This window comes from Ahaetulla prasina, chromosome 4 (assembly GCF_028640845.1).
Source record: "Ahaetulla prasina isolate Xishuangbanna chromosome 4, ASM2864084v1, whole genome shotgun sequence".
Lineage (NCBI taxonomy): Eukaryota > Metazoa > Chordata > Lepidosauria > Squamata > Colubridae > Ahaetulla > Ahaetulla prasina.
The window spans coordinates 148804529-148823391 of NC_080542.1; the positions used below are offsets into that span (position 1 = coordinate 148804529).

At 46.4% G+C, this 18863-nt stretch overlaps 2 protein-coding genes across 2 annotated transcripts in view; one reads left to right on the top strand and one right to left on the bottom strand.

Annotated features, from left to right (window-relative positions):
* Positions 1-7804, top strand: part of MYO1G (myosin IG) — a 30792-nt gene extending 22988 nt beyond the window's left edge. Inside the window, exon 9 of the mRNA XM_058182779.1 lies at positions 5483-7804. Within this exon, the coding sequence (XP_058038762.1) occupies positions 5483-5642 (160 nt within the window). The 3' untranslated portion in view covers positions 5643-7804. The remainder of the gene's footprint in view (positions 1-5482) is intronic.
* Positions 7805-17055: 9251 nt separating this feature from the next.
* Positions 17056-18246, bottom strand: LOC131197581 (cyclin-dependent kinase 5 activator 1-like). The gene has a single exon (XM_058181819.1). It carries the CDS (start codon positions 18244-18246, stop codon positions 17293-17295), a length of 954 nt encoding a protein of 317 aa, XP_058037802.1. The 3' UTR covers positions 17056-17292.
* Between the last annotated feature and the right edge of the window lie 617 nt (positions 18247-18863).

The window sequence follows — 18863 nt, forward strand, 5'->3', positions numbered from 1 at the left end:
TATCTGGAGAATTTCAGTTGAGATTTGGGAATTTTGGTGCCAATCAGGGAGGTTATTAAGTGAATCACACGGTTGTTCAATGAGTCCAGTAAAAATGAGCCAGTTGTCCAACATTCGAATTGTGATCATGTGACCCTGGGCAAGCCGTGATGGTCATAAGTATGAGGACCAATCACAGTGAATTTGGATTACATGATGGTGGGCATCCGGTGACGGTCCTAAATGCAAGAACCCATCATAGCTCACTTCTTTCAGGGCTGTTCTAACTTCAAACTATCACTAAGTGAACTTGTCGTAACTTGAGGACCAGCTGCAGAGTAATATTTCAAGGAATCATTTTAGACAAATCTTTGATTCTCACCTTTAGCGACGGAGATTTCTCACTAAAGAGGTGGAAATCAAAAATGGAATTGGGACAATATTTATATTAAAATCATTTAATCCTCCATTATTCCGAATATTTATTGATGAATTGGTGGGATTTTTATCCGGCCTTTATTATTTTCACAAATAATTCAAGGGAGTGCGCAAATCTCCTTCCTCCTTCTATTTTCCCCCAGAAAAACGATCCAGTGAGGTGGGTTGGGCAGGCCCCAAATCCCCCATCCGGCTTTCATGCCTAGGGTGGGACTAGAACTCACTGTCTCCTGGTGATTGGCTCAAATTCACCCAGCTAAATTTCATGCCTAAGGCAGGACTAAAACTCACCAACTAGAACTCACTGCTAATTTTCATGCTTCAGGCAGAACTAGAACTCCCGTCTCCCTGCTCTTGTGCCTAGACCAAATTGGCTTCAGTCACAAAAACGAACCCTACAAATGTCTCATTAATGGAGAACCCTAAAATAGCATTATTACATGGCCAAAAATTTGCGTTTTTAAATCCTAATGAAAGAAAAATCAGTATAATTAACAGAAACACACAGCCACGATGTAAAAAAGATGCTGAGACTCTAGAAAGAGTGCAGAGAAGAGCAACAAAGATGATTAGGGGACTGGAAGCTAAAACATATGAAGAACGGTTGCAGGAACTGGGTATGTCTAGTTTAATAAAAAGAAAGACTAGGGGAGACATGATAGCAGTGTTCCAATATCTCAGGGGTTGCCACAAAGAAGAGGGAGTCAAGCTATTCTCCAAAGCACCTGAGGGTAGAACAAGAAGCAATGGGTGGAAACTAATCAAGGAGAGAAGCAACCTAGAACTAAGGAGAAATTTCCTGACAGTGAGAACAATTAATAAGTGGAACAACTTGCCTGCAGAAGTTGTGAATGCTCCAACACTGGAAATTTTTAAGAAAATGTTGGATGACCATTTGTCTGAAACGGTGTAGGGTTTCCTGCCTGGGCAGGGGGTTGGACTAGAAGGCCTCCAAGGTCCCTTCCAACTCTGTTATTATTATTACTATATACAATGTTTCTGATCTACTTTTGCTGTGAAACTGTGAAGTTTCAAAGTGTGAGACTCGAAGCCACAGTTCTGTGCAATCCTAAATCCATTTATTTAGACTTCCATTTGCACTTCTGAAGTTGTGACACCGCGGTGGAGGGCTTGCAAAAACAGAGGTGTTAGCACAATGCGAAAAAGAATTTCCAGCTTTGTTGTTCAGTTTTTCACCACAACAAGGGTTGAATATTGCTTGTTTGTGTTCGTGGATGCGCTGTCCTAGCCTTCTACCCGTCTGTCCTTACACAGTGGCTCTTACAATCCCCTACCTTGTCTGTTCTAGATTTTATTGCCTCTTTTCAAAGGGGTATAAACATTATTTATCTCTCTGTGTCCGTTGATGGCTATTTTGTCTGAATGCCATCTTCTAAAAATTTTCTAACATTTTTCAAATTGGTTTGGTTCTAGGATGGTCAGTTTCCCAGTTGAAACTACAATTGAATCTATCCACATGTTGTGCAGTTAAGGAGTTCTCATTGTGTCTTCACACTTGTGAAGGAACACTTGTTGGTGTTCCTGGTTGCTACCTGGTGTTCCTGGCTGCGTTCTGCTAGTCTTCTCCCTGTTTCTCCTACATAGTGGCTGTTAGAGTCCCTACGCTGTCAGTTATAAATTTTATTGTCTTTTTTCAAGTGCAAGTAAAGTGCATGCAAAGCTGGCTGAGGAACTCTGGGAGTTGAAGTCCACAAGTCTAAAAGGGACCAAGGTTGGAGACCCCTGGTCTAGAATGCTCAAAATTTCCCAGCTGGAACCATGGTTGAATCTGTCCATGTGCTGTGCAGTTAAGGACTGACAGTTTTCATTCTGTCAGTCCCTACATTGTCGGTTTTAAATTTTATTGTTTGTTTTTTTTCAAAAGCATGTAAACGTTATTTACCTCTATGTGTCTGTTGATGGCTGCTCCTGTCTGAGTGCCATTTCCAACAATTCCCTAGCATTTTTGGACTTGCCCTTGGTCTAGGATGCTCGGTTTCCCAGTTCACACCCCTAAACATAGAATAACAGAATTGGAAGGGATATGATGACCCGTACCCCACCTGCATCCATTTTGGGGGTCCCCTAATCATCCTTGGTTGCATCTTTCTCCCTATATCTTCTTGCACAGCTGGAGGCGTCGGAGATCTGTTGCCCCACTTTGAATAAATGTGGAAAACCTCTTTTGGGAGGGTTGCTAGGTAACAGCTGGAAAGTTCACGAGCAGATTAGATTCAGTAAAAAGAAGAGCAGGGAGGGAGGAGAGAAAAAAAGAAATGAGGAGGAGGAAGAGGAAGAGAAAGAAGATCGGGGGAGGGAGGGAGAAAATGCCGATTTTCCTTCTGGAAAATATTTGCCTAATCAAAGCACATAAACAGAGGTCAGATCTTAACTTCCTCAGTGGAGGTTCACCCTATAATCCAGGAAGGAGGAAGGACTACAGCTTCCATCATCCACAGCCCTCCTGGGCCGTGTTGCTAGGATGAGATGAGGTAGTCACCCAACATACCCCAAAAGGGTCTGAGCTCAGCTCAATCTCATTTTCAACAACAGGCAGCCCTCCACTTACCAATAGTTCATTTAGTGACCGTTCCAAGGAATAACAATGGTGACTTACGACCGGTTTTTGCCCTTACGACCATTGTGGCACCCCACGATCAAAATTCAGATGCTTGGCCACCGACTCACCCTCTTAACGACCCTCTGAGAAGCAAAGTTGATGGGGAAGCCAGGTTCACGTATAACAACCATGTGCTACCTGTCTGGTTGTCGTACGAGTGTACAATTGCCTGCATTGTCGCCGTTGCCATCTTGACTTTGCATAAAAGCTTTTCTGTGCCTCTGTTTCGGCTTTTGCTGGCCACATAGTGGGTGGGAAATGTCCTTGAATGAGTCAAGGTTTTGCCAACCGGAAGGCAGGATGACTTCAGACCTTTGAATTTAAGTTGGTTTTGTTTGAGTCATCTGGAGATGGAGAGGAAAAAACGGCAGGCAAAATCGTGGACAAGAGAAAAAGGAGAAGAAGAAGAAAAAGAGAAAGAGAAAAAAAAAGGAAGGGAAGGGAAGGGAAGAGAAGAGAAAGAGGGGGGAAGGGAAGGAAAGGAGAAAGGAAAAAGGAAAAAAGGAAGGAAAGGAGGAAAGGAAAAAGAAAGGAAAGGAAAAAGAAGGAAAGAGAAGGGAAGGGAAAGGGAGGAGAAGAGAGGAGAGGAAAGGAAAAGAAAGGAAAGAAAAAGAGAGGAAAGAGAGGAGAGGAAAGGAAAGGACAGGAAAGAAAAAGAGAGAAAGGAAAGGAAAGGCAGGGAAGGAAAGGAGAAAGGAAAGTGAAAAAGGAAAGGAAAGGAAAAAGGGAAGAGAATGGGAGGGAAAGAGAGGAGAAGAGAAGAGAGGAAATGAAAAGAGAAGAAAAAAAAGAAAGGAAAGAAAAGAGAGAGAGAGAGGAAAGGAAAGCAAAGCAAAAAAGCTAAAAGGCAAATATTTGGTCTACACAAGACCCCTTTAACGAGGAATAATTTATATAGGCAGTCCTCGACTTACAACCACAATAGAGCTCAAAATTTCTGTCGCTAAGTGAGACATACGTTGAGATTTTTGCCCCATTTTCTTCCCTCATTGGTTAAGTAAATCCCTGCCGTTGTTAAGGTAGTCACTTGGTCGTTAAGTGAAGCTAGAAAGTGAAGCTAGAAAGTGAAGTATAGAAATCAAATAAATAAAATAAAATAAAATAAATAAATAAGCTGGCTTCCTCACTGTGATTTTGCTCGTCAGGAGGTTGCTAACGGGGATCACGTGACCCCCGGGGAGTGCGGTGACCGTCATAATACAAGTCCATCGCACAAGCATCTGAATTTAGGACCATGGGGGGGATGCGGCAAAGGTCGTAATTGCGGAAAACTGTCCTTAATCCAGGGGTGAAATGCTCCCGGTTCGGACCGGATCGCCTGATCCGGTAGCAATGGCGGCAGGTGGTTCGGAGAACCGGTAGCAAAAATCCCTTCCCTTCCCCTCCATGCCCAGCTGAGCCGCGCGATCATCAGAGGTTTTTGTTTTTACTTTTAAAAGCATTTTTTTTCTTCGGCTGAAAAAATGCTTTTAAAAGTAAAAAAGAAGAAGTTGGCCACGCCCACCCAGTCACATTACCCCCACCACCACCAAGCCACGCCCACAGTAACAAATTTTATATTTTCACCACTGCCTCAATCCTTCTTTTTTTCAGTGCCGTTTTCAATTCGGACGGTCACTAAACGAATCGTTGTAAGTCGAGGACCTAAGAAATGCTGGATTCAGAGGTCTGATCGTTGGTTTCTCGCTTGGCAACCAAGATTCTGTCCTTCATCCTGGTTTGTTCCCCGCTTGTCCAGCAGGAAAGTTTAGGAACTGAGGATGCTCTGGTTGCCATGGCAACCACCTAGCACCCAGCTGCCATGGTGACAGTTGGCTGGGAAGAGAGACAGCATCAGGCTGAGTTTAGATCTGGGTTAAATCTTTGCTTGCCAAAGGATTCTCGGTCTCCCTACGTGACGGGAAATGTCCCTACGACGGGCTGAAGGCCCGGGGCCCTCGTACAGGTAGTCCTCGACTTACAATGTTCCGTTTAGTGACTGTTCGAAGTAAGAACGGCACTGAAAAAAGGTGACTTAGGACCAATTTTCACACTGATGAGCGTCGCAGCTGGGGGATTATGGGAGTTGAAGTCCACCTGGGGGGGATTCTGGGAGTTTACGCCTATCCCCCTTTAAGCTTGCCGGGTGGAGGATTCTGGGAATCTTAAAGAATGCCAGCTGGTAGTTGAAATCCTGATCTAGAGATCCTAAATTGCCCTAAAGTAGAAGTCTGCAAACTTGGCTCTTTTAAGACTTGTGGACTTCAACTCCCAGAGTCCCTCAATCAGCAAAGCCTTAAGGCCACACTTCCCATGATTCATGGTTTATGGCTTATAAACCCTGACAATAAACCACGTTGTTTCGATAAACAATGATAAAACAAACCATGGTTTGTGCTTTTTCCTCAGCTGGTTTATACCCTCTGGCCCATTTTTTCAAACCCCTCTTTTTTCCTCCCTTCTCAGGCTCAAACGAGACCTCCAAGTGACGGTGTCTGACCGCATCCCGCTTAGCCAAAACAACCGGAAACGCTTAGTGACGGTCGCGACCCGGGACGACGTGACCCTGCCGGATTTTGCCAAGACCCGGGATGGCTTTGTGCTCTCCTGGCCAAGGAGCCGATGAACCAGTGTTGCCTTGAATCTTTCTGGCTCCTGGGAAAGCGGCAAAAACGATTCCACAAATCATAAGGTCTAGCGTCTTTATTATATTTTTAAATTGTTGCCTTTTGGAGCTGAGCGGAGGAAGGAATGGTACTGCATTCAATTTTTTAGCTGAAGCTCTTCCTTCCGTCGCCTTGAAAGAACAATACTCATTACAGCTAGTCCTCAACTTACAACAGTCTGTTTAGCGACTGTCCCAATGGCGCTAGAAAAAAGGCAACTTCACACTTATGACTGTTGCCACATCCCTGTGATCCAAACGCAGATGCACAGCAACCGACTCGTATTTACAACGCAGGGCAACTGACTCGTATATATGACAGTTGCAATGTCCCCTGGAGGGCAGGATGTCACGTTTTTGCAACCTTCCAAAAAGTGGCCAACAGGGAAGCCCGATTCATTGAACGACCGGCTTGCTAATTGAACAATTACAGGGATTCAAAGGTGGCAAATAAGGTTGTAAAACGAGACAAAACTCAATGAATGTCTCGGTCAGCAGCAGAAATTTTGGGCGCCACTGTCATCGTAAGTTGAGGACTACCTGTAGACTAGACTAGACTAGACTAGACTAGACTAGATTAGAATAGAATAGAATAGAATAGAATAGAATAGAATAGAATTCTTTATTGGCCAAATGAGCTTGGACACACAAGGAATTTGTCTTTGGTGCAAATGCTCTCAATGTACATAAAGAAAAATAAAATACATTCGTCAAGAGTCATAAAATACAACGCTTAGTGATAATCATAGGTTACTAATAAGCAATCAAATCATACTAGGAAACAGAACAATATAAATTATAAAGATACGAGCAACATGGTTATAGTCATAAGTGGGAGGAGATGGGTGATGGGAGCGATCAGAAGATTAATAATAATGCAGCCTTTAATGTGAATAATTTGACAGTGTTGAGGAAAATATTTGTTTAGCAGAGTTCAGGAAAAAACTGTCCTTGTGTCTAGTTGTTCTGGTGTGCAGTGCTCTGTAGCGTCGTTTTGAGGATAGAAGTTGAAACTATGTCCAGGATGCGAGGGATCTGTAAATATTTTCACAGCCCTCTTCTTGATTCGTGCAGTGGGCAGGTCCTCAGTGGAAGGCAGGTTGGTAGCAATTATTTTTTCTGCAGTTCTAATTATCCTCTGAAGTCTGTGTCTGTCTTGTTGGGTTGTATGAGACAAGATGGCTTAAGTTCCTGCCGCGAATCTAACCAGATCTTTCAACGGATCCAGAATCCCTAACCATGAATCGTGGTTTGAATTTGAACCCCGGTGGAGAAGAACCATGCAAGACTAACCATGGAAGACCAGGTTATTTGAAGGACCTATTTTCTCAGTTAGATCCATCCAACCCAGAAGAGCAGGGAGGCAGGAGATGTTATGGGTCTCCCCTCTTAAGGAGGTCCATCTGGTGGGACCCAGAAGAAGGGCCTACTCGGTGGTGGTGGCTCCTTCAATGTTATTTGAAGGACACTCTATTCCCAGGTACATCTCTTTAACCCACCAGATCAGAGAGGCAAGAGATGTTATGGGTCTCCTCTCTTAGGATGGTCCATCTGGTGGGACCAAGTAGAAGGACTTTTTCTCCTCAGGAGGTCCATCTGGTGGGACCAAGTAGAAGGACTTTTTCTCCTCAGGAGGTCCATCTGGTGGGACCAAGTAGAAGGACTTTTTCTCCTCAGGAGGTCCATCTGGTGCGATCAGGAAGAAGGACCTTCTCCATGGTGACTTCTTCTGTTATTTGAAGGACCATCTTCAAATTACATCCACCTGACCCACCAGAGCTGGAAGGCAGGAGATATTATGAGGTCCTCTCTTAAAAGAGGTCCATCTAATAGGACCTGGAAGAAGGACCTTCTACGTGGTGGCTCCTTCCCATCAACCCTTGGGAGATAAAGACTAGTCTCCATCTTGATAGTCCTTCACAAGGTCCTGAAGACCTGGTTCTACGAAGGGATCAAGGGATCCCTGGGGTGATACGGAGCCCACCTATTGGTCGCTTGGTGTGATGTCACCAAGGGGCGGGGTTTATTGGGGTTGTAGTTTTGGAAGCCTTCCAGAGTAATTGTGAATTGACCGACCCTATCAATGCTTTTAATAAAGAATTTTTTTAAAAAAAATTAAATTGAGAAGAGGGTCTCTCTGTCATTGTATCTGCTTGATTTGACTCTGCAGGGTTGGTGTGCTGGGGCTCCTTCGAGGCCATCTATCAGGACCACAGAATTCTCCCCTCCCAAATGTGGAGGACCCCAATTCTGCTGCTGTGTCAAATGGGGCTTGGAAAACTTCAGCTTCAGGTGATTCAAATTTTGCTTTCTGCCCTGTCTAGTTTGGCCTTTTACAGCCGGTCCTTGGTTTACAACCGTTCATTTAGTGACCTTCAGAAGTGACAACGGCCCATTTTTTTCACACTTACGATCGTGGCAACATCCTGGGGATCCAAATTCAGGCCGCTTGGCCACCAACTTGGCCACTGGTTTTTGCAGCGTCCCTTTGACTGACTTCTGACCAGCTAAGTCAATGCTTTGTTTAATGACCATGTGGCGAACTGAACCATTCCCCGAACGACAGGGGCAAGGAAGCCAGTTGAATGGGGCAGAACCCGTTTAACGGTGCTCCTGCTTAGCGACAGAAACTCTTATACATATTGTAAAGGAAAGAAGGGAGGAGAAAGAAGAGATGGATGGATGGAAGGAAGGAAGGAAGGAAGGAAGGAAGGGGATGGAAAGCAGGGAGGAAGGGAGGAAGGAAGGGAGGAGAAAGAAAAAATGGAAGGAAAGAAAGAAAAAAGAAAGAAGGAAGAGGACAATGAACCAGCGGAACTGTTTGCCACCAGAAGTCATGGCTGCTCCATCCCTGCTCATCTTCAAGAAGAGACTGGACTGCCATTCAACCTGGTCTCCTGCTTGAGCAGAGGGTTGGACTAGAAGACCTCCAAGGTTCCTTCTAGCCCCCATGAGTCTAGATCTTACTGTTGACTTGAGCCCACTTAATCTGGGTCTCCCACCCACCCCCCGACCCTCGGACCTCAGAAAGGGGGTCTTTTCCCCCACATTCATTTCCTTCATTTCCCCACCCCCCCCCATACACTTTCAAAGGATTAATCAAGACATTCAATTAATTCAGCCTTTGTTTTATTTCGCACCCGGTGCAGGACGTGTCACAATTTTTCCCCCCCGGCATCTTTCCGACTGTTCGACATAAAGGAAGAAGCCGACACTTTTGTCGAGTCTCCCATTGTAAATATTATACAAACCCGATTTCAAAAACTGTCTCGGGGAGTTCCGCAGTCTCCAGAACGAGAAGAAGGAAAAAAAAATCCTACTATTCTGAAGAATCTCAAGTCTTGGTGGGTTCTACAGAATGAAAAGCAGGAGGGAAAAAAATCGTACTTTTTCAAAAAAAATTACAAGTATCGGGGAATTCCACACTCTCCAGAATGAGAAGAAGAAAAAGAAAAAAAATTCCTACTTTTTCAAACAATTTCAAGTCTCAGTGAGTTCCACAGTCTCCAGAATGAGGAGGAGAAGAAAAAAAATTCAATTTGTTTCAAAAAATTTCAAGTCTCAGTGAGTTCTACAGACTCCAGAAGAAAAAGAAGAAGAAAATCCTACATTTTCAAACAATTTCAAGTGTCGGTGAGCCTCACAGTTTCCAGAATGAGAAGAAATAAATTCCTATATTTTTTCAAAATATTTCAAGTCTCCATGAATTCCACAGGCTGGCCACAGGAAAAACATCATTTAATCTCACGTTGTGTGTTTTGTCGTTGGAATGTCCTCGTTGTTGAGAGTCACGTTGTGAGTCAGGATTTGTTTGTTGCTCCGGTTCAAGTTGCTTGTAAAATCCAAATACAACACAAATCCAAACAAATCGAAGGAATTTTCCGGGGAAAAAAAATCCAGAATAGCAGCCTGGAAAAATGAATCAATTCTGATTATTTTCAGTTTCATTCTCAGTTGCACAAAATTTGCAAGAAAATCTGATATTTTTACAATTATAAGCGAAACGATTTCAAACTGGAATTCCTTAAATAGGACAAAAAAAATGGAGAATAAATAGAATTAATACATATTTCAGCATGCAAAATATTCATATTTATAAGTTAAGGTAAAGGTTCCCCTCACACATACGTGCTAGCCGTTCCCAACTCTAGGGGGCGGTGCTCATCTCCCTTTCAAAGCTGAAGAGCCAGCGCTGTCCGAAGACGTCTCCGTGGTCATGTGGCCGGCATGACTCAACGCCAAAGACGCCCCAAACGCTGTTCCCTTCCCACCAAAGGTGGTCCCTATTTTTTCTACTTGCATTTTTTACCTGCTTTCGAACTGCTAGGTTGGCAGAAGCTGGGACAAGTATGGGAGCTCACCCCGTTACACGGCAGCACTGGGGATTCGAACCGCTCAGCTGCCGACCTTTCGATCGACAAGCTCAGCGTCTTAGCCACTGAGCCACTGTGAGCCACATATTTATAGGATTATGTACAAATTGGTTTCCACCCCAAAGGGAAAAAAGCCCCACTGTTTAAAAGCGGAAAAGAGAGATAAAAATCAAAATACAGAGTCTTCGACTTACAATGGTACACACAGGTGGTGCTGAAAAAAGAAACGGGGTTCACTCTTACGACCGTCGCACTGAAAACAAGATTGTTTTTCGCACTTATGGCCGTTCCAGGGTCAAAATTCTGATGCTTGGCACCTGACCAGTCGCAATGTCCCAGGATCACATGATCCCTTTAGCGACCGTCTAACGAGCAAAGTCATCGGGAAATCCAGATTCCCTTAACAACCGTGTGATTAACTGAACAACTGCAGGGATTCACTTAATGACCGTGTCATGGGAGCTCATAAAATAGGGTGAAACTCACTTAACAACCATCTCGCTTAGTGACAGGTACATTGGGCACCGTAGTCGTCGTAAGTCGAGGACTCTCTGGGGTTTGCATTCATGAATTTAGGGGCCAATCAGTGAGGTCGTTAAAGGAATCACATGTTGTTAAATGAATCCAGCCTCCCCCGTTGACTTTAGGAATCCTTGGAGTTAAGACAGTTTGTTTAGTGATCGAAGTGACAACGGCCCTGAAAAAAAGGAACTCCGGATTGTGCTTCACCCTTACGACCGTCAGTCACTGGATCAAAACTTGGACACTTGGCAACTGGTTCATATTTATGACGGTAGCAGTCACGTGACCTGGAAGCAAAGTCCATGGGGAAGCCAGATTCGCTTAACGACCACAGGACTTCCTTAACGACCGCAGCGACTCCCTTAACAATTGTGGCAAGGAAGGATGTCAAACGGAGCGAGACTCATTTAATGACCATCTCTTTTAGTGAAGGAAGCATTATGCCCCATTACGGTGGTTAAGCTGAGGAGATTTGTGGCTCATCGATACGAAATAGTGAGTTGTCCGTTCAAGGATTGTGATTTATGACCAGGGAGTCCTTGGTTTACAACGGTCTGTTTAGTGACGCTTTGAAATTACAATGGCATCAAAAAGAGGGACTTACGGTCATTTTTTCCCACATGACCATTGCAGCATTCCCCACAGCCATGTGATCTATGTTCAGACATTTGCCCTCTGACTCACACTTATGACGGTTGTAACTTCCGAGCCAAATCCACCTTTTCCCATCCTAACTGCAATGAAAATTGACATAAAATGGAATTCTGTCCATTTAAAAACAAAACAAAACACAGGAGGGTCCTCAACTTACGACCATCCCTTTTCGTTGCTAAATGAGGCGGTTGAATCATGTCTTCTTCTGCAAAACTTCCCCACCATGATTGTGAAGCAGCTCTCTGAGTTCAGTGCAGGACCATCGTTGAGAGCTCGAAATTTGGTTACTAAGCAAGTCAGCTGTTAAGCGAGGCACGCCCCACATTGCGACCTTTTGCCCATCTGGTGGTTAAGTGAATCAGGCAAGCGAATCAGAAGCGCGGAAGGTTACAAATAGCGATCGTGGGACTGTTGCAACAGACATAAGTCCATGCCAGTTGCCGAGCGTGGGGAAAAGGAAAACAATTCCAAAAACTGTCACATTTTTCAGCGAAAGGTCACTAAACGAATCCAGCCCACCGCTCTGATTTTGCTGTGGTGCCTGGTGTGAATCCAGGAAACTGCTAAAATTCAGCAAATCCGGGCTGCATTTTTCCAGAAATCCACTAGGGGGGGGGAAATCAACTTTTTTACACCCTTTGATGGACAGTTTATTTTTCTGCTGGTCGGAATTAGCAGAGATAATGCTTGCTTAACAACCGGGCGCCTAGTAACCATTCCAAGTTACAACATATGCCCCAAAGGGTACGTTCGACCTGATTTCACAACCCCATCCAGTCGCAGAATCACAGTTGTGTAGTGTGGCAATTTTTGCCTGTTTTGAATGGATCCGCTTAACGACCAGTGCGCTTGCTTAGTGAATGTTGCAAAAAAAGAGTCATAAAATTAGCTTTGATCATGGGGCTACCATGGATCCGCTTAACGACTGCCTCATTCACTTAATGACCGCTGCGAAAACAGGGCGTAAAATTAGGGACAATCCTGGGCGGCTTGCTTAATGACACAGCACGATGTGTGGGTGCCATTCCGATGATGGTCATAAGTTGAGGACTGTTTTCAGTCCTAGCTAAGCTAAGCAAACCAATGGAAATCATAATGCGGGGAGTCCTTGACTTATGACCACAAGGGAGCCCAAGATTTTTGTCGCTAAGTGAAACGTGATTTTGCCTCATTCTACGACTTTTCTGGCCGCATCGGTCCAGTCAATCCCTGCAGTTGTTACGTTGGTCACACGGTCGTTAAGCAAATCCAGCTTCCCCACTGACTCTGCTGGTCAGAAGATTGCAAAAGGGAATTGTGTGACCCTGGGACATGACCGTCATAAGTATGAATCGGTTGACAAGCGCTTGAATTTTGATCCCATAACCATGGGGATGCGGCAATGATCGTTAAGTGTCCTAAGCAGTGTTGGGATTCAAGTAATTTAACAACCGGTTCTCTGCCCTAATGATTTCTTCCAACAACCAGTTTGCCAAACTGCTCAGAAAGTTAACAACCGGTTCTCCCGAAGTGGTGCGAACTGGCTGAATCCCACCACTGGTCCTAAGTCATTTTTCCCGTGCTGTGGTCGCTTCGAACTGTCACTAAATGAACTGTTGTAAGTCGAGGACTCCCACTCTCTGGGTTAATGGTTGCGAAAGGAATTAGGGGAGGAGGTCTAAAGAGGTTTTCCTTGATGTAGTTCAATGGGGTGAAGCGCGTGAATTGTCTTGATGACCTCTAGGAGCATGAGACAAGCACTTCTGGTCACTGGGCTTGAGGGGATATAAACGCCATGGATGCCCGTCATCTGGGTCTCCAAGGGTTGCTACACCTAGCCCTCAACTTACGGATATTTGTTTAGTGACGAAGGACCTCGTGGTTGTTATCCTTCTTCTCTTCCTCTGTACAAACTCCTCTCTCTTCTAGCTGTTCCTTCAAGGAAGCCACCCAGCTCAGAGAGCACCTCCTCCTCCTCCTCCTTTCTAGCACTGATGCTGTTCCCTAGTTGGCTCATGAAAAGGAAACCCCCCAGCTCACAGAGCACCAAAGACCCCACAATCTTGCCTCTTTTTCCTCTTTGCACACCCCACTTCTTCTAATACTGATGATGTTACCAGCTGGGTCATGAAACGTCTGAAAGGAAAAACTTAGAGGACACTAAAGACCCAGCAACCCTTTTTTCCTCCTCCCCCTCAACTCCTTTCCTTTCTAGCACTGATGATGTTATAACAGTAACAGAGTTGGAAGGGACCTTGGAGGTCATCTAGCCCAACCCCTAGTTGGGTCACAAAATGTTGGCAAGAAAACTACACAGCTCTGAGAAAACCTCACAACCCCATCCAGTTTTTCTGCCCTGCAGAATTCTGTCTGGTTTAATACAGGTAGTCCTCAGCTTATGACCATTCATTTAGCGAACGCTGGACATAAACACATCCCTGAAAGAACTGACCTACAACCAGGACTTACTCTTACAACCATTATAGCTTCCCCACCGTTACGTCGTCAAAAAATTTCAGCATTCGGCAAAAGGTGTGTACTTCCAATGGTTGCAGCTGTCCTGGAGTCAGGTGATCCCTTTTGCGACCTTCCAATGAGGGGGGAGAAGCCAGATTTGCTTAGTGACCAGCTGATTGAACTTCAGTAATTTGCTTAATATTTGCAGGGAAAAAGATTGCAAAATTCGGCACACTTTGCTCAACAACTGCCTCCCTTAGCAACCGCAATTCTGGTTTCTATTGCGGTCGTAGATCCAGGGATATTTCAACGGAGAGTCCTCAATTTATGACTGCCCATTATGGTCGTAAGCCGAGACGATCGTAAAACAGCTGATTCATATGACCGACATAATCTTATGACCTTTTGGTTAAACGACCGCAGCGGTTGTTAAGCAAGGCCCATAGCCGTTAAGCGAAGCTGTGGATCTCTAGGGGGCATTTCTCCTGAAGCACCAAGAAATAAACGCCCAAACATTTGTGAACTGTCATCCTCTTTGGTCTTACTGTTTGCTCAGTGACCATTCAAAGCAATAACAGCACCGAATGTTTCAATTTAAGAACTCATTTCAATTTCATTGAAGAATCCAAGGCCAGATTCCCAAACGGGGCAAAACTCACTTAGCAATGTGAATTTGGCGACGTCATAAGTCAAGGGCTGTCTCTTGGAGGCAGGGGGCGGTAACTGGAACTGCAGAACGGGCTCCTTTTGAGGTGGGGGGGGATCTGTCCTGATTTTCAACGGACGTTAAACGTGCCGTCTTAAGTCCAGGACTGTTTGCAGTCCTCCAAAGGGATGGTCAGCAGTCCTATAAAGCTACAATTCCAGTATCCCTTGGGAAGTGGCAGCCCCCATTCCTTTTTCTGAGATGGGGGCCTGAAGGCCCCTCCATCAGGTACCAAGGTCACATCGCTACTTTAAATGAATAAAATAAATATATATAAATGTATATATTACGTTTAAAATCCCACCATTTGAAAGCAAAAAAAAAAAAAAATGTCGAAAAACTAAGCTCAGGATGGGGAAAAAATCAAAGGGACCACCCCCATGTTTAAAAATGGAACGTCCCGTCTCCCACCCCAGTATTCCCACGCTACGGTTTAGCCCACTGAAGTACAGCAAACTTCTGCAGGGAAATATCTCATTCTATGAAGGGAAAAATTGGCCACAGCGCAGGGACGGGAAACGGGGGACTCCAAAATCTGAAAGAGACCGACCTTGATGGGCCACTTGAGAACATGAACCATAAAAATAACCCCATATTTGGGGTGCAAGACACCAAAGTGCGTCTCGAAAACTCCTTGGCAGAATATCAGAGCGGCAAGATCGGAACTCGGGGCCGGGAACCGAATAGCATTACACAGGAAGCAGGAATACAGGCATTCCTCGACTTACAACACTTCATTTAGTGACCATCTGACATTATGACGGCCCTGAAACAAGTGATGTGGGACCGTTTTTTAGCCTTATGACCGTTGTCCTGACAAAAGGGACACAAGACCGTTTTTTTCAAAACTACGAAATTCAAAATTCGCGTGATTGAAATTATGCCGCACGGCCACTGACTCATATTTACAACGGTCGCAGGGTGTGTGTCACGCAAATCCCGTTTGGCGACCAACGAGCCAAGTTGAAGGGGAAGCTAGATTGACTTGGCAACTAACAGAGTGATGTCAGCAATCTGCTTAACAACGGCGCGGGGGGGCAAGGTAAGTCGTAAAATGGGGTAAAATTCCCTGAAGCCCTCTCTTAGTTGCAGGCAGCTTGGGCCGCACGGCGGTCGTAACTCGAGGATGACCTGTGGGGAAAGGATTCGGAGGAGCCAGGGGGCTGACTGATTCACTGAAGAAGCACGGCGATTCGCTTAAAGATGGTGGCAAGGCAGGTCGTAAAATGGGGCGAAATTCATTGAACCCATGTTGCTCAGCCGCAGACATTTTGCATTCTATTGCGGTCGTAAGTCGAGGACTACCTGTGGGTTAAGAAAAGTGAAAATAACACAAAAAATATCAAGGACTTTTGATAGCATGACTGTGGCAACCATCTTGACTTTTTTGACCTATTCTGCCCTAACAAGACAACTCTGGATTGGTTTCTTCGCCAGTCCTCCCTGTTTTCAAAGCACTTTCAAATTCAGCTGTGCCCATCTCTCACAAGCCGAGAACATAAACTGGCCTCTTTTCTTCGTCTTCCATTTGCACACTCACTCCTGCATGCTCAGAAATTCAAAATAAAAATGGAAACCGGGCCCTTGTTGGGGGTGGGGTTTTTTGGGGGCGGCCACGATCTCTCGGGTTCTCCCAAACCTGCTGAGGAGAGATATATGAGGGAGGGAGGCAGATTAGATGACAGAGATAGAGAGAGGGAGATAGAAAGAAAATAGATAGATAGATAGATAGATAGATAGATAGATAGATAGATAGATAGATAGATAGATAGACAGACACAGACAGACAGACAGACAGAGGGAGATAAGAAAGAAGATAGATAGATAGATAGATAGATAGATAGATAGATAGATAGATAGATAGATAGGTAGATAGATAGATAGGGAGGGTGGGAGGGAGGGAGGGAGAGAAAGAGAAAGATTAGATAGATAAATAGGTAGGAAGGTAGATTGAGAGAGATTAGATTAGAGGAAAGGAGAGAGAGAGAGAAATAGAGAGATGGATAGATAGATAAATAGGGAGTGAGAAACAGAGAGAAACAGAGAGACAGAGATAGATTAGATAGATATAGATAGAGAGAGAGAGAAAGAGAGATAGAGAGATCAATTAGACAGACACAGAGAGAGATCCATTTAGCGACCGTTTAACGATCCATTTTGAAGCAGAATTCAAAGGAAGTTGATGGTCTGGGTGCTGGATTCAGGGGCTACATTAATATTTTTCCTTCCCAATGTTATTTCTTGATTTGCTTGCTTGCTGTAGCAGAACAAATGACAAATGGAAAAATGGCTATTTAATAAGTACAGTTAGTCCTCGACTTACAACAGCTTGTTTAGTGACCATTCAAATTTCCAACAGCATTGAAAAAAGCGACTTAGGACCATTTTTCACGCATACGACCGTAGCAGCATCCAAACGGTCACAGAACACGTGGCCACTGGGTCATCTTTAGGGCGACTGTCGCGTCCCGGGGAGGGGGTGTGTGTCTCCTGATTCCCCTTTTGCGACCTTTTGACAAGGTTGCACTTAACAACCGTGTTGCTAACTGAACAACTGCAGTGATTGTGCAAACACAACCGTGACAAGGAAGGACATCAAATGGGCCAGAATTGGCTGAACAAATGTCTTGCTTGCGGTTGTAAGTCGAGGACTTCCTGTATTACGGGCTTTTCAGAAGCCGACACCCGCCCCTGCCCCATTGGGGGGTGATCTTCTTCCCCTCTCCTTTAGCCAAAGGTGGGGGGAACATGACATTCGTTGTATCGGTATTCCTCTTCCACGCCTCCCCGTTCTGAAATCGGAGCGCCGTATAGCCTCTCGGGATTCAGGAATGGCCAGTCCTTCTGGCTCGTGATTCCAAACCGATCCCCAGAAGCCTCCCCATCCCCCCAAAACTCTGAAGTTGCGAAGAGTCCACAGTCACCGGTCCAAGACACGGGCCAAGTCCTCGGGGGCTGCCGCGTTGCCTTCGTTTTTGAGGTCGGCAAACACCTGAGTGAAGTAGTGTGGGTCGGCGTTGATCCTCAACATTTTGGCACTCATGGCGTGGATGATGTGCAGGCAACGGTTCCAAAAAACGTCCTTGGAGGCCTCTACCAGGAAGGGCTTCAGGGGGTAGGAGATCTCATTCCCCATGTAGGAGTAGGACAGGTAGAGACAGGTGAGCAGGGCGGCCTGGAGGTCATGTTCGTTGCCCACCAGGTCGCCGTCGATCATCTCCCGGCACAGCAGGTAGACGAAAACCACGTTGGCCGGCGTGACGAAGGCCTGGTCCTGCCAACCTTGTAGCAGCAGGGAGCGGTCCACACTGCGCAGCCACAGGATAGGCTCAGTGGGCGACAGGTGTTTCAGGCGGTAACACCGCCGGCAGAGAAACTCACCGAGGCATTTCAGCAGCTCGCTGGTGGACGCCTGGACAATGATCCGCCGGGGGGATGAGGAGCTGCCTCCTAACCCACCGGGCTTCAGCAATGAGCCGGCTGGGCCCCCAGTGGTGGCGGACAGGCCCTTGGTGCTGAGCGGTGCCAACGGCGGCCCGCCGTCCTCGTAGCCGGCGAGGTTGGCACAAGAGAGAGACTTCTGGATATTCTCGTGGTTGAGGTGAGCCACTTCTTTTCCCGCCGGGAAATTCTTGCCGGGAAGCGCCGCGCCTTTGGCCCGAGAGCCCCGCTTTTTGGTGGAGGCCACGAGCCTCTTCCATGTCAAGGCCGGAATGAACATGGAGGGTCTCTTGAGGGTCTTGTCAGCCTTCTGCCCGCTTCCCTTCCTGCTGGGCAGACCACTGGGGTAGTGGGCCAGCGAGCTGGTGGACCCCTCCTCAGGCAGGCTGGCTTTGCCGCCTCCACTAGGTGAGAGGGACAGCACAGTGCCCATGGCGGAGGTGAGGAAGTGGGGGGTCTTTGGCAGCAGAAGTGGCAACAGGGAGTCACAAGGGCTGCGCTATGTAAATACCCTTTCACTCATTCTGCCTGGCCCCACATGGTGAAAAACGGGGTGCTGGCTCAGCGTCGCAGCTCCAAATCAGGGGTCCCAGGCCGCCCCCCCGAAGGCGGAGGGTCAGCATGAGAAGACCGTCGGGGGTACGCGAGGCTGCTAATCCAGGTGCGAAAAATGTGGGGGATCAGCCAGTAGGACAATTCCGGATCGCGATTGAGGTCTAGAGAGAGCCCAAGCGCTTCTCCGGAACTACGCCCGACCTGGTCCGCCGCTGCTCTCCGTTGGGCGCCCCGTGGGATTCCGCCGGACTCCGGGTAGCATCTCTCCTCCGTCCGCCGCCGCTGCTCCTTCCCTGGGCATGCCGGCTCTTTTCCGCTGCGTTCTTTTCGGCTATCCGCCTTCTGTTTCGCTCCTGCACTGGGCTGCCGCAATCTCCTCTGCCGTTTCGTCCCCTTCGCTCCAGACGCCGCCCGTGAGAAACCTGGCGGCCGGCGGCTCTCCTTCCCTCCGCTCCGGGTGCAGATGCGCAAAAGCGCCGCAGCCGCGCGGAGGGC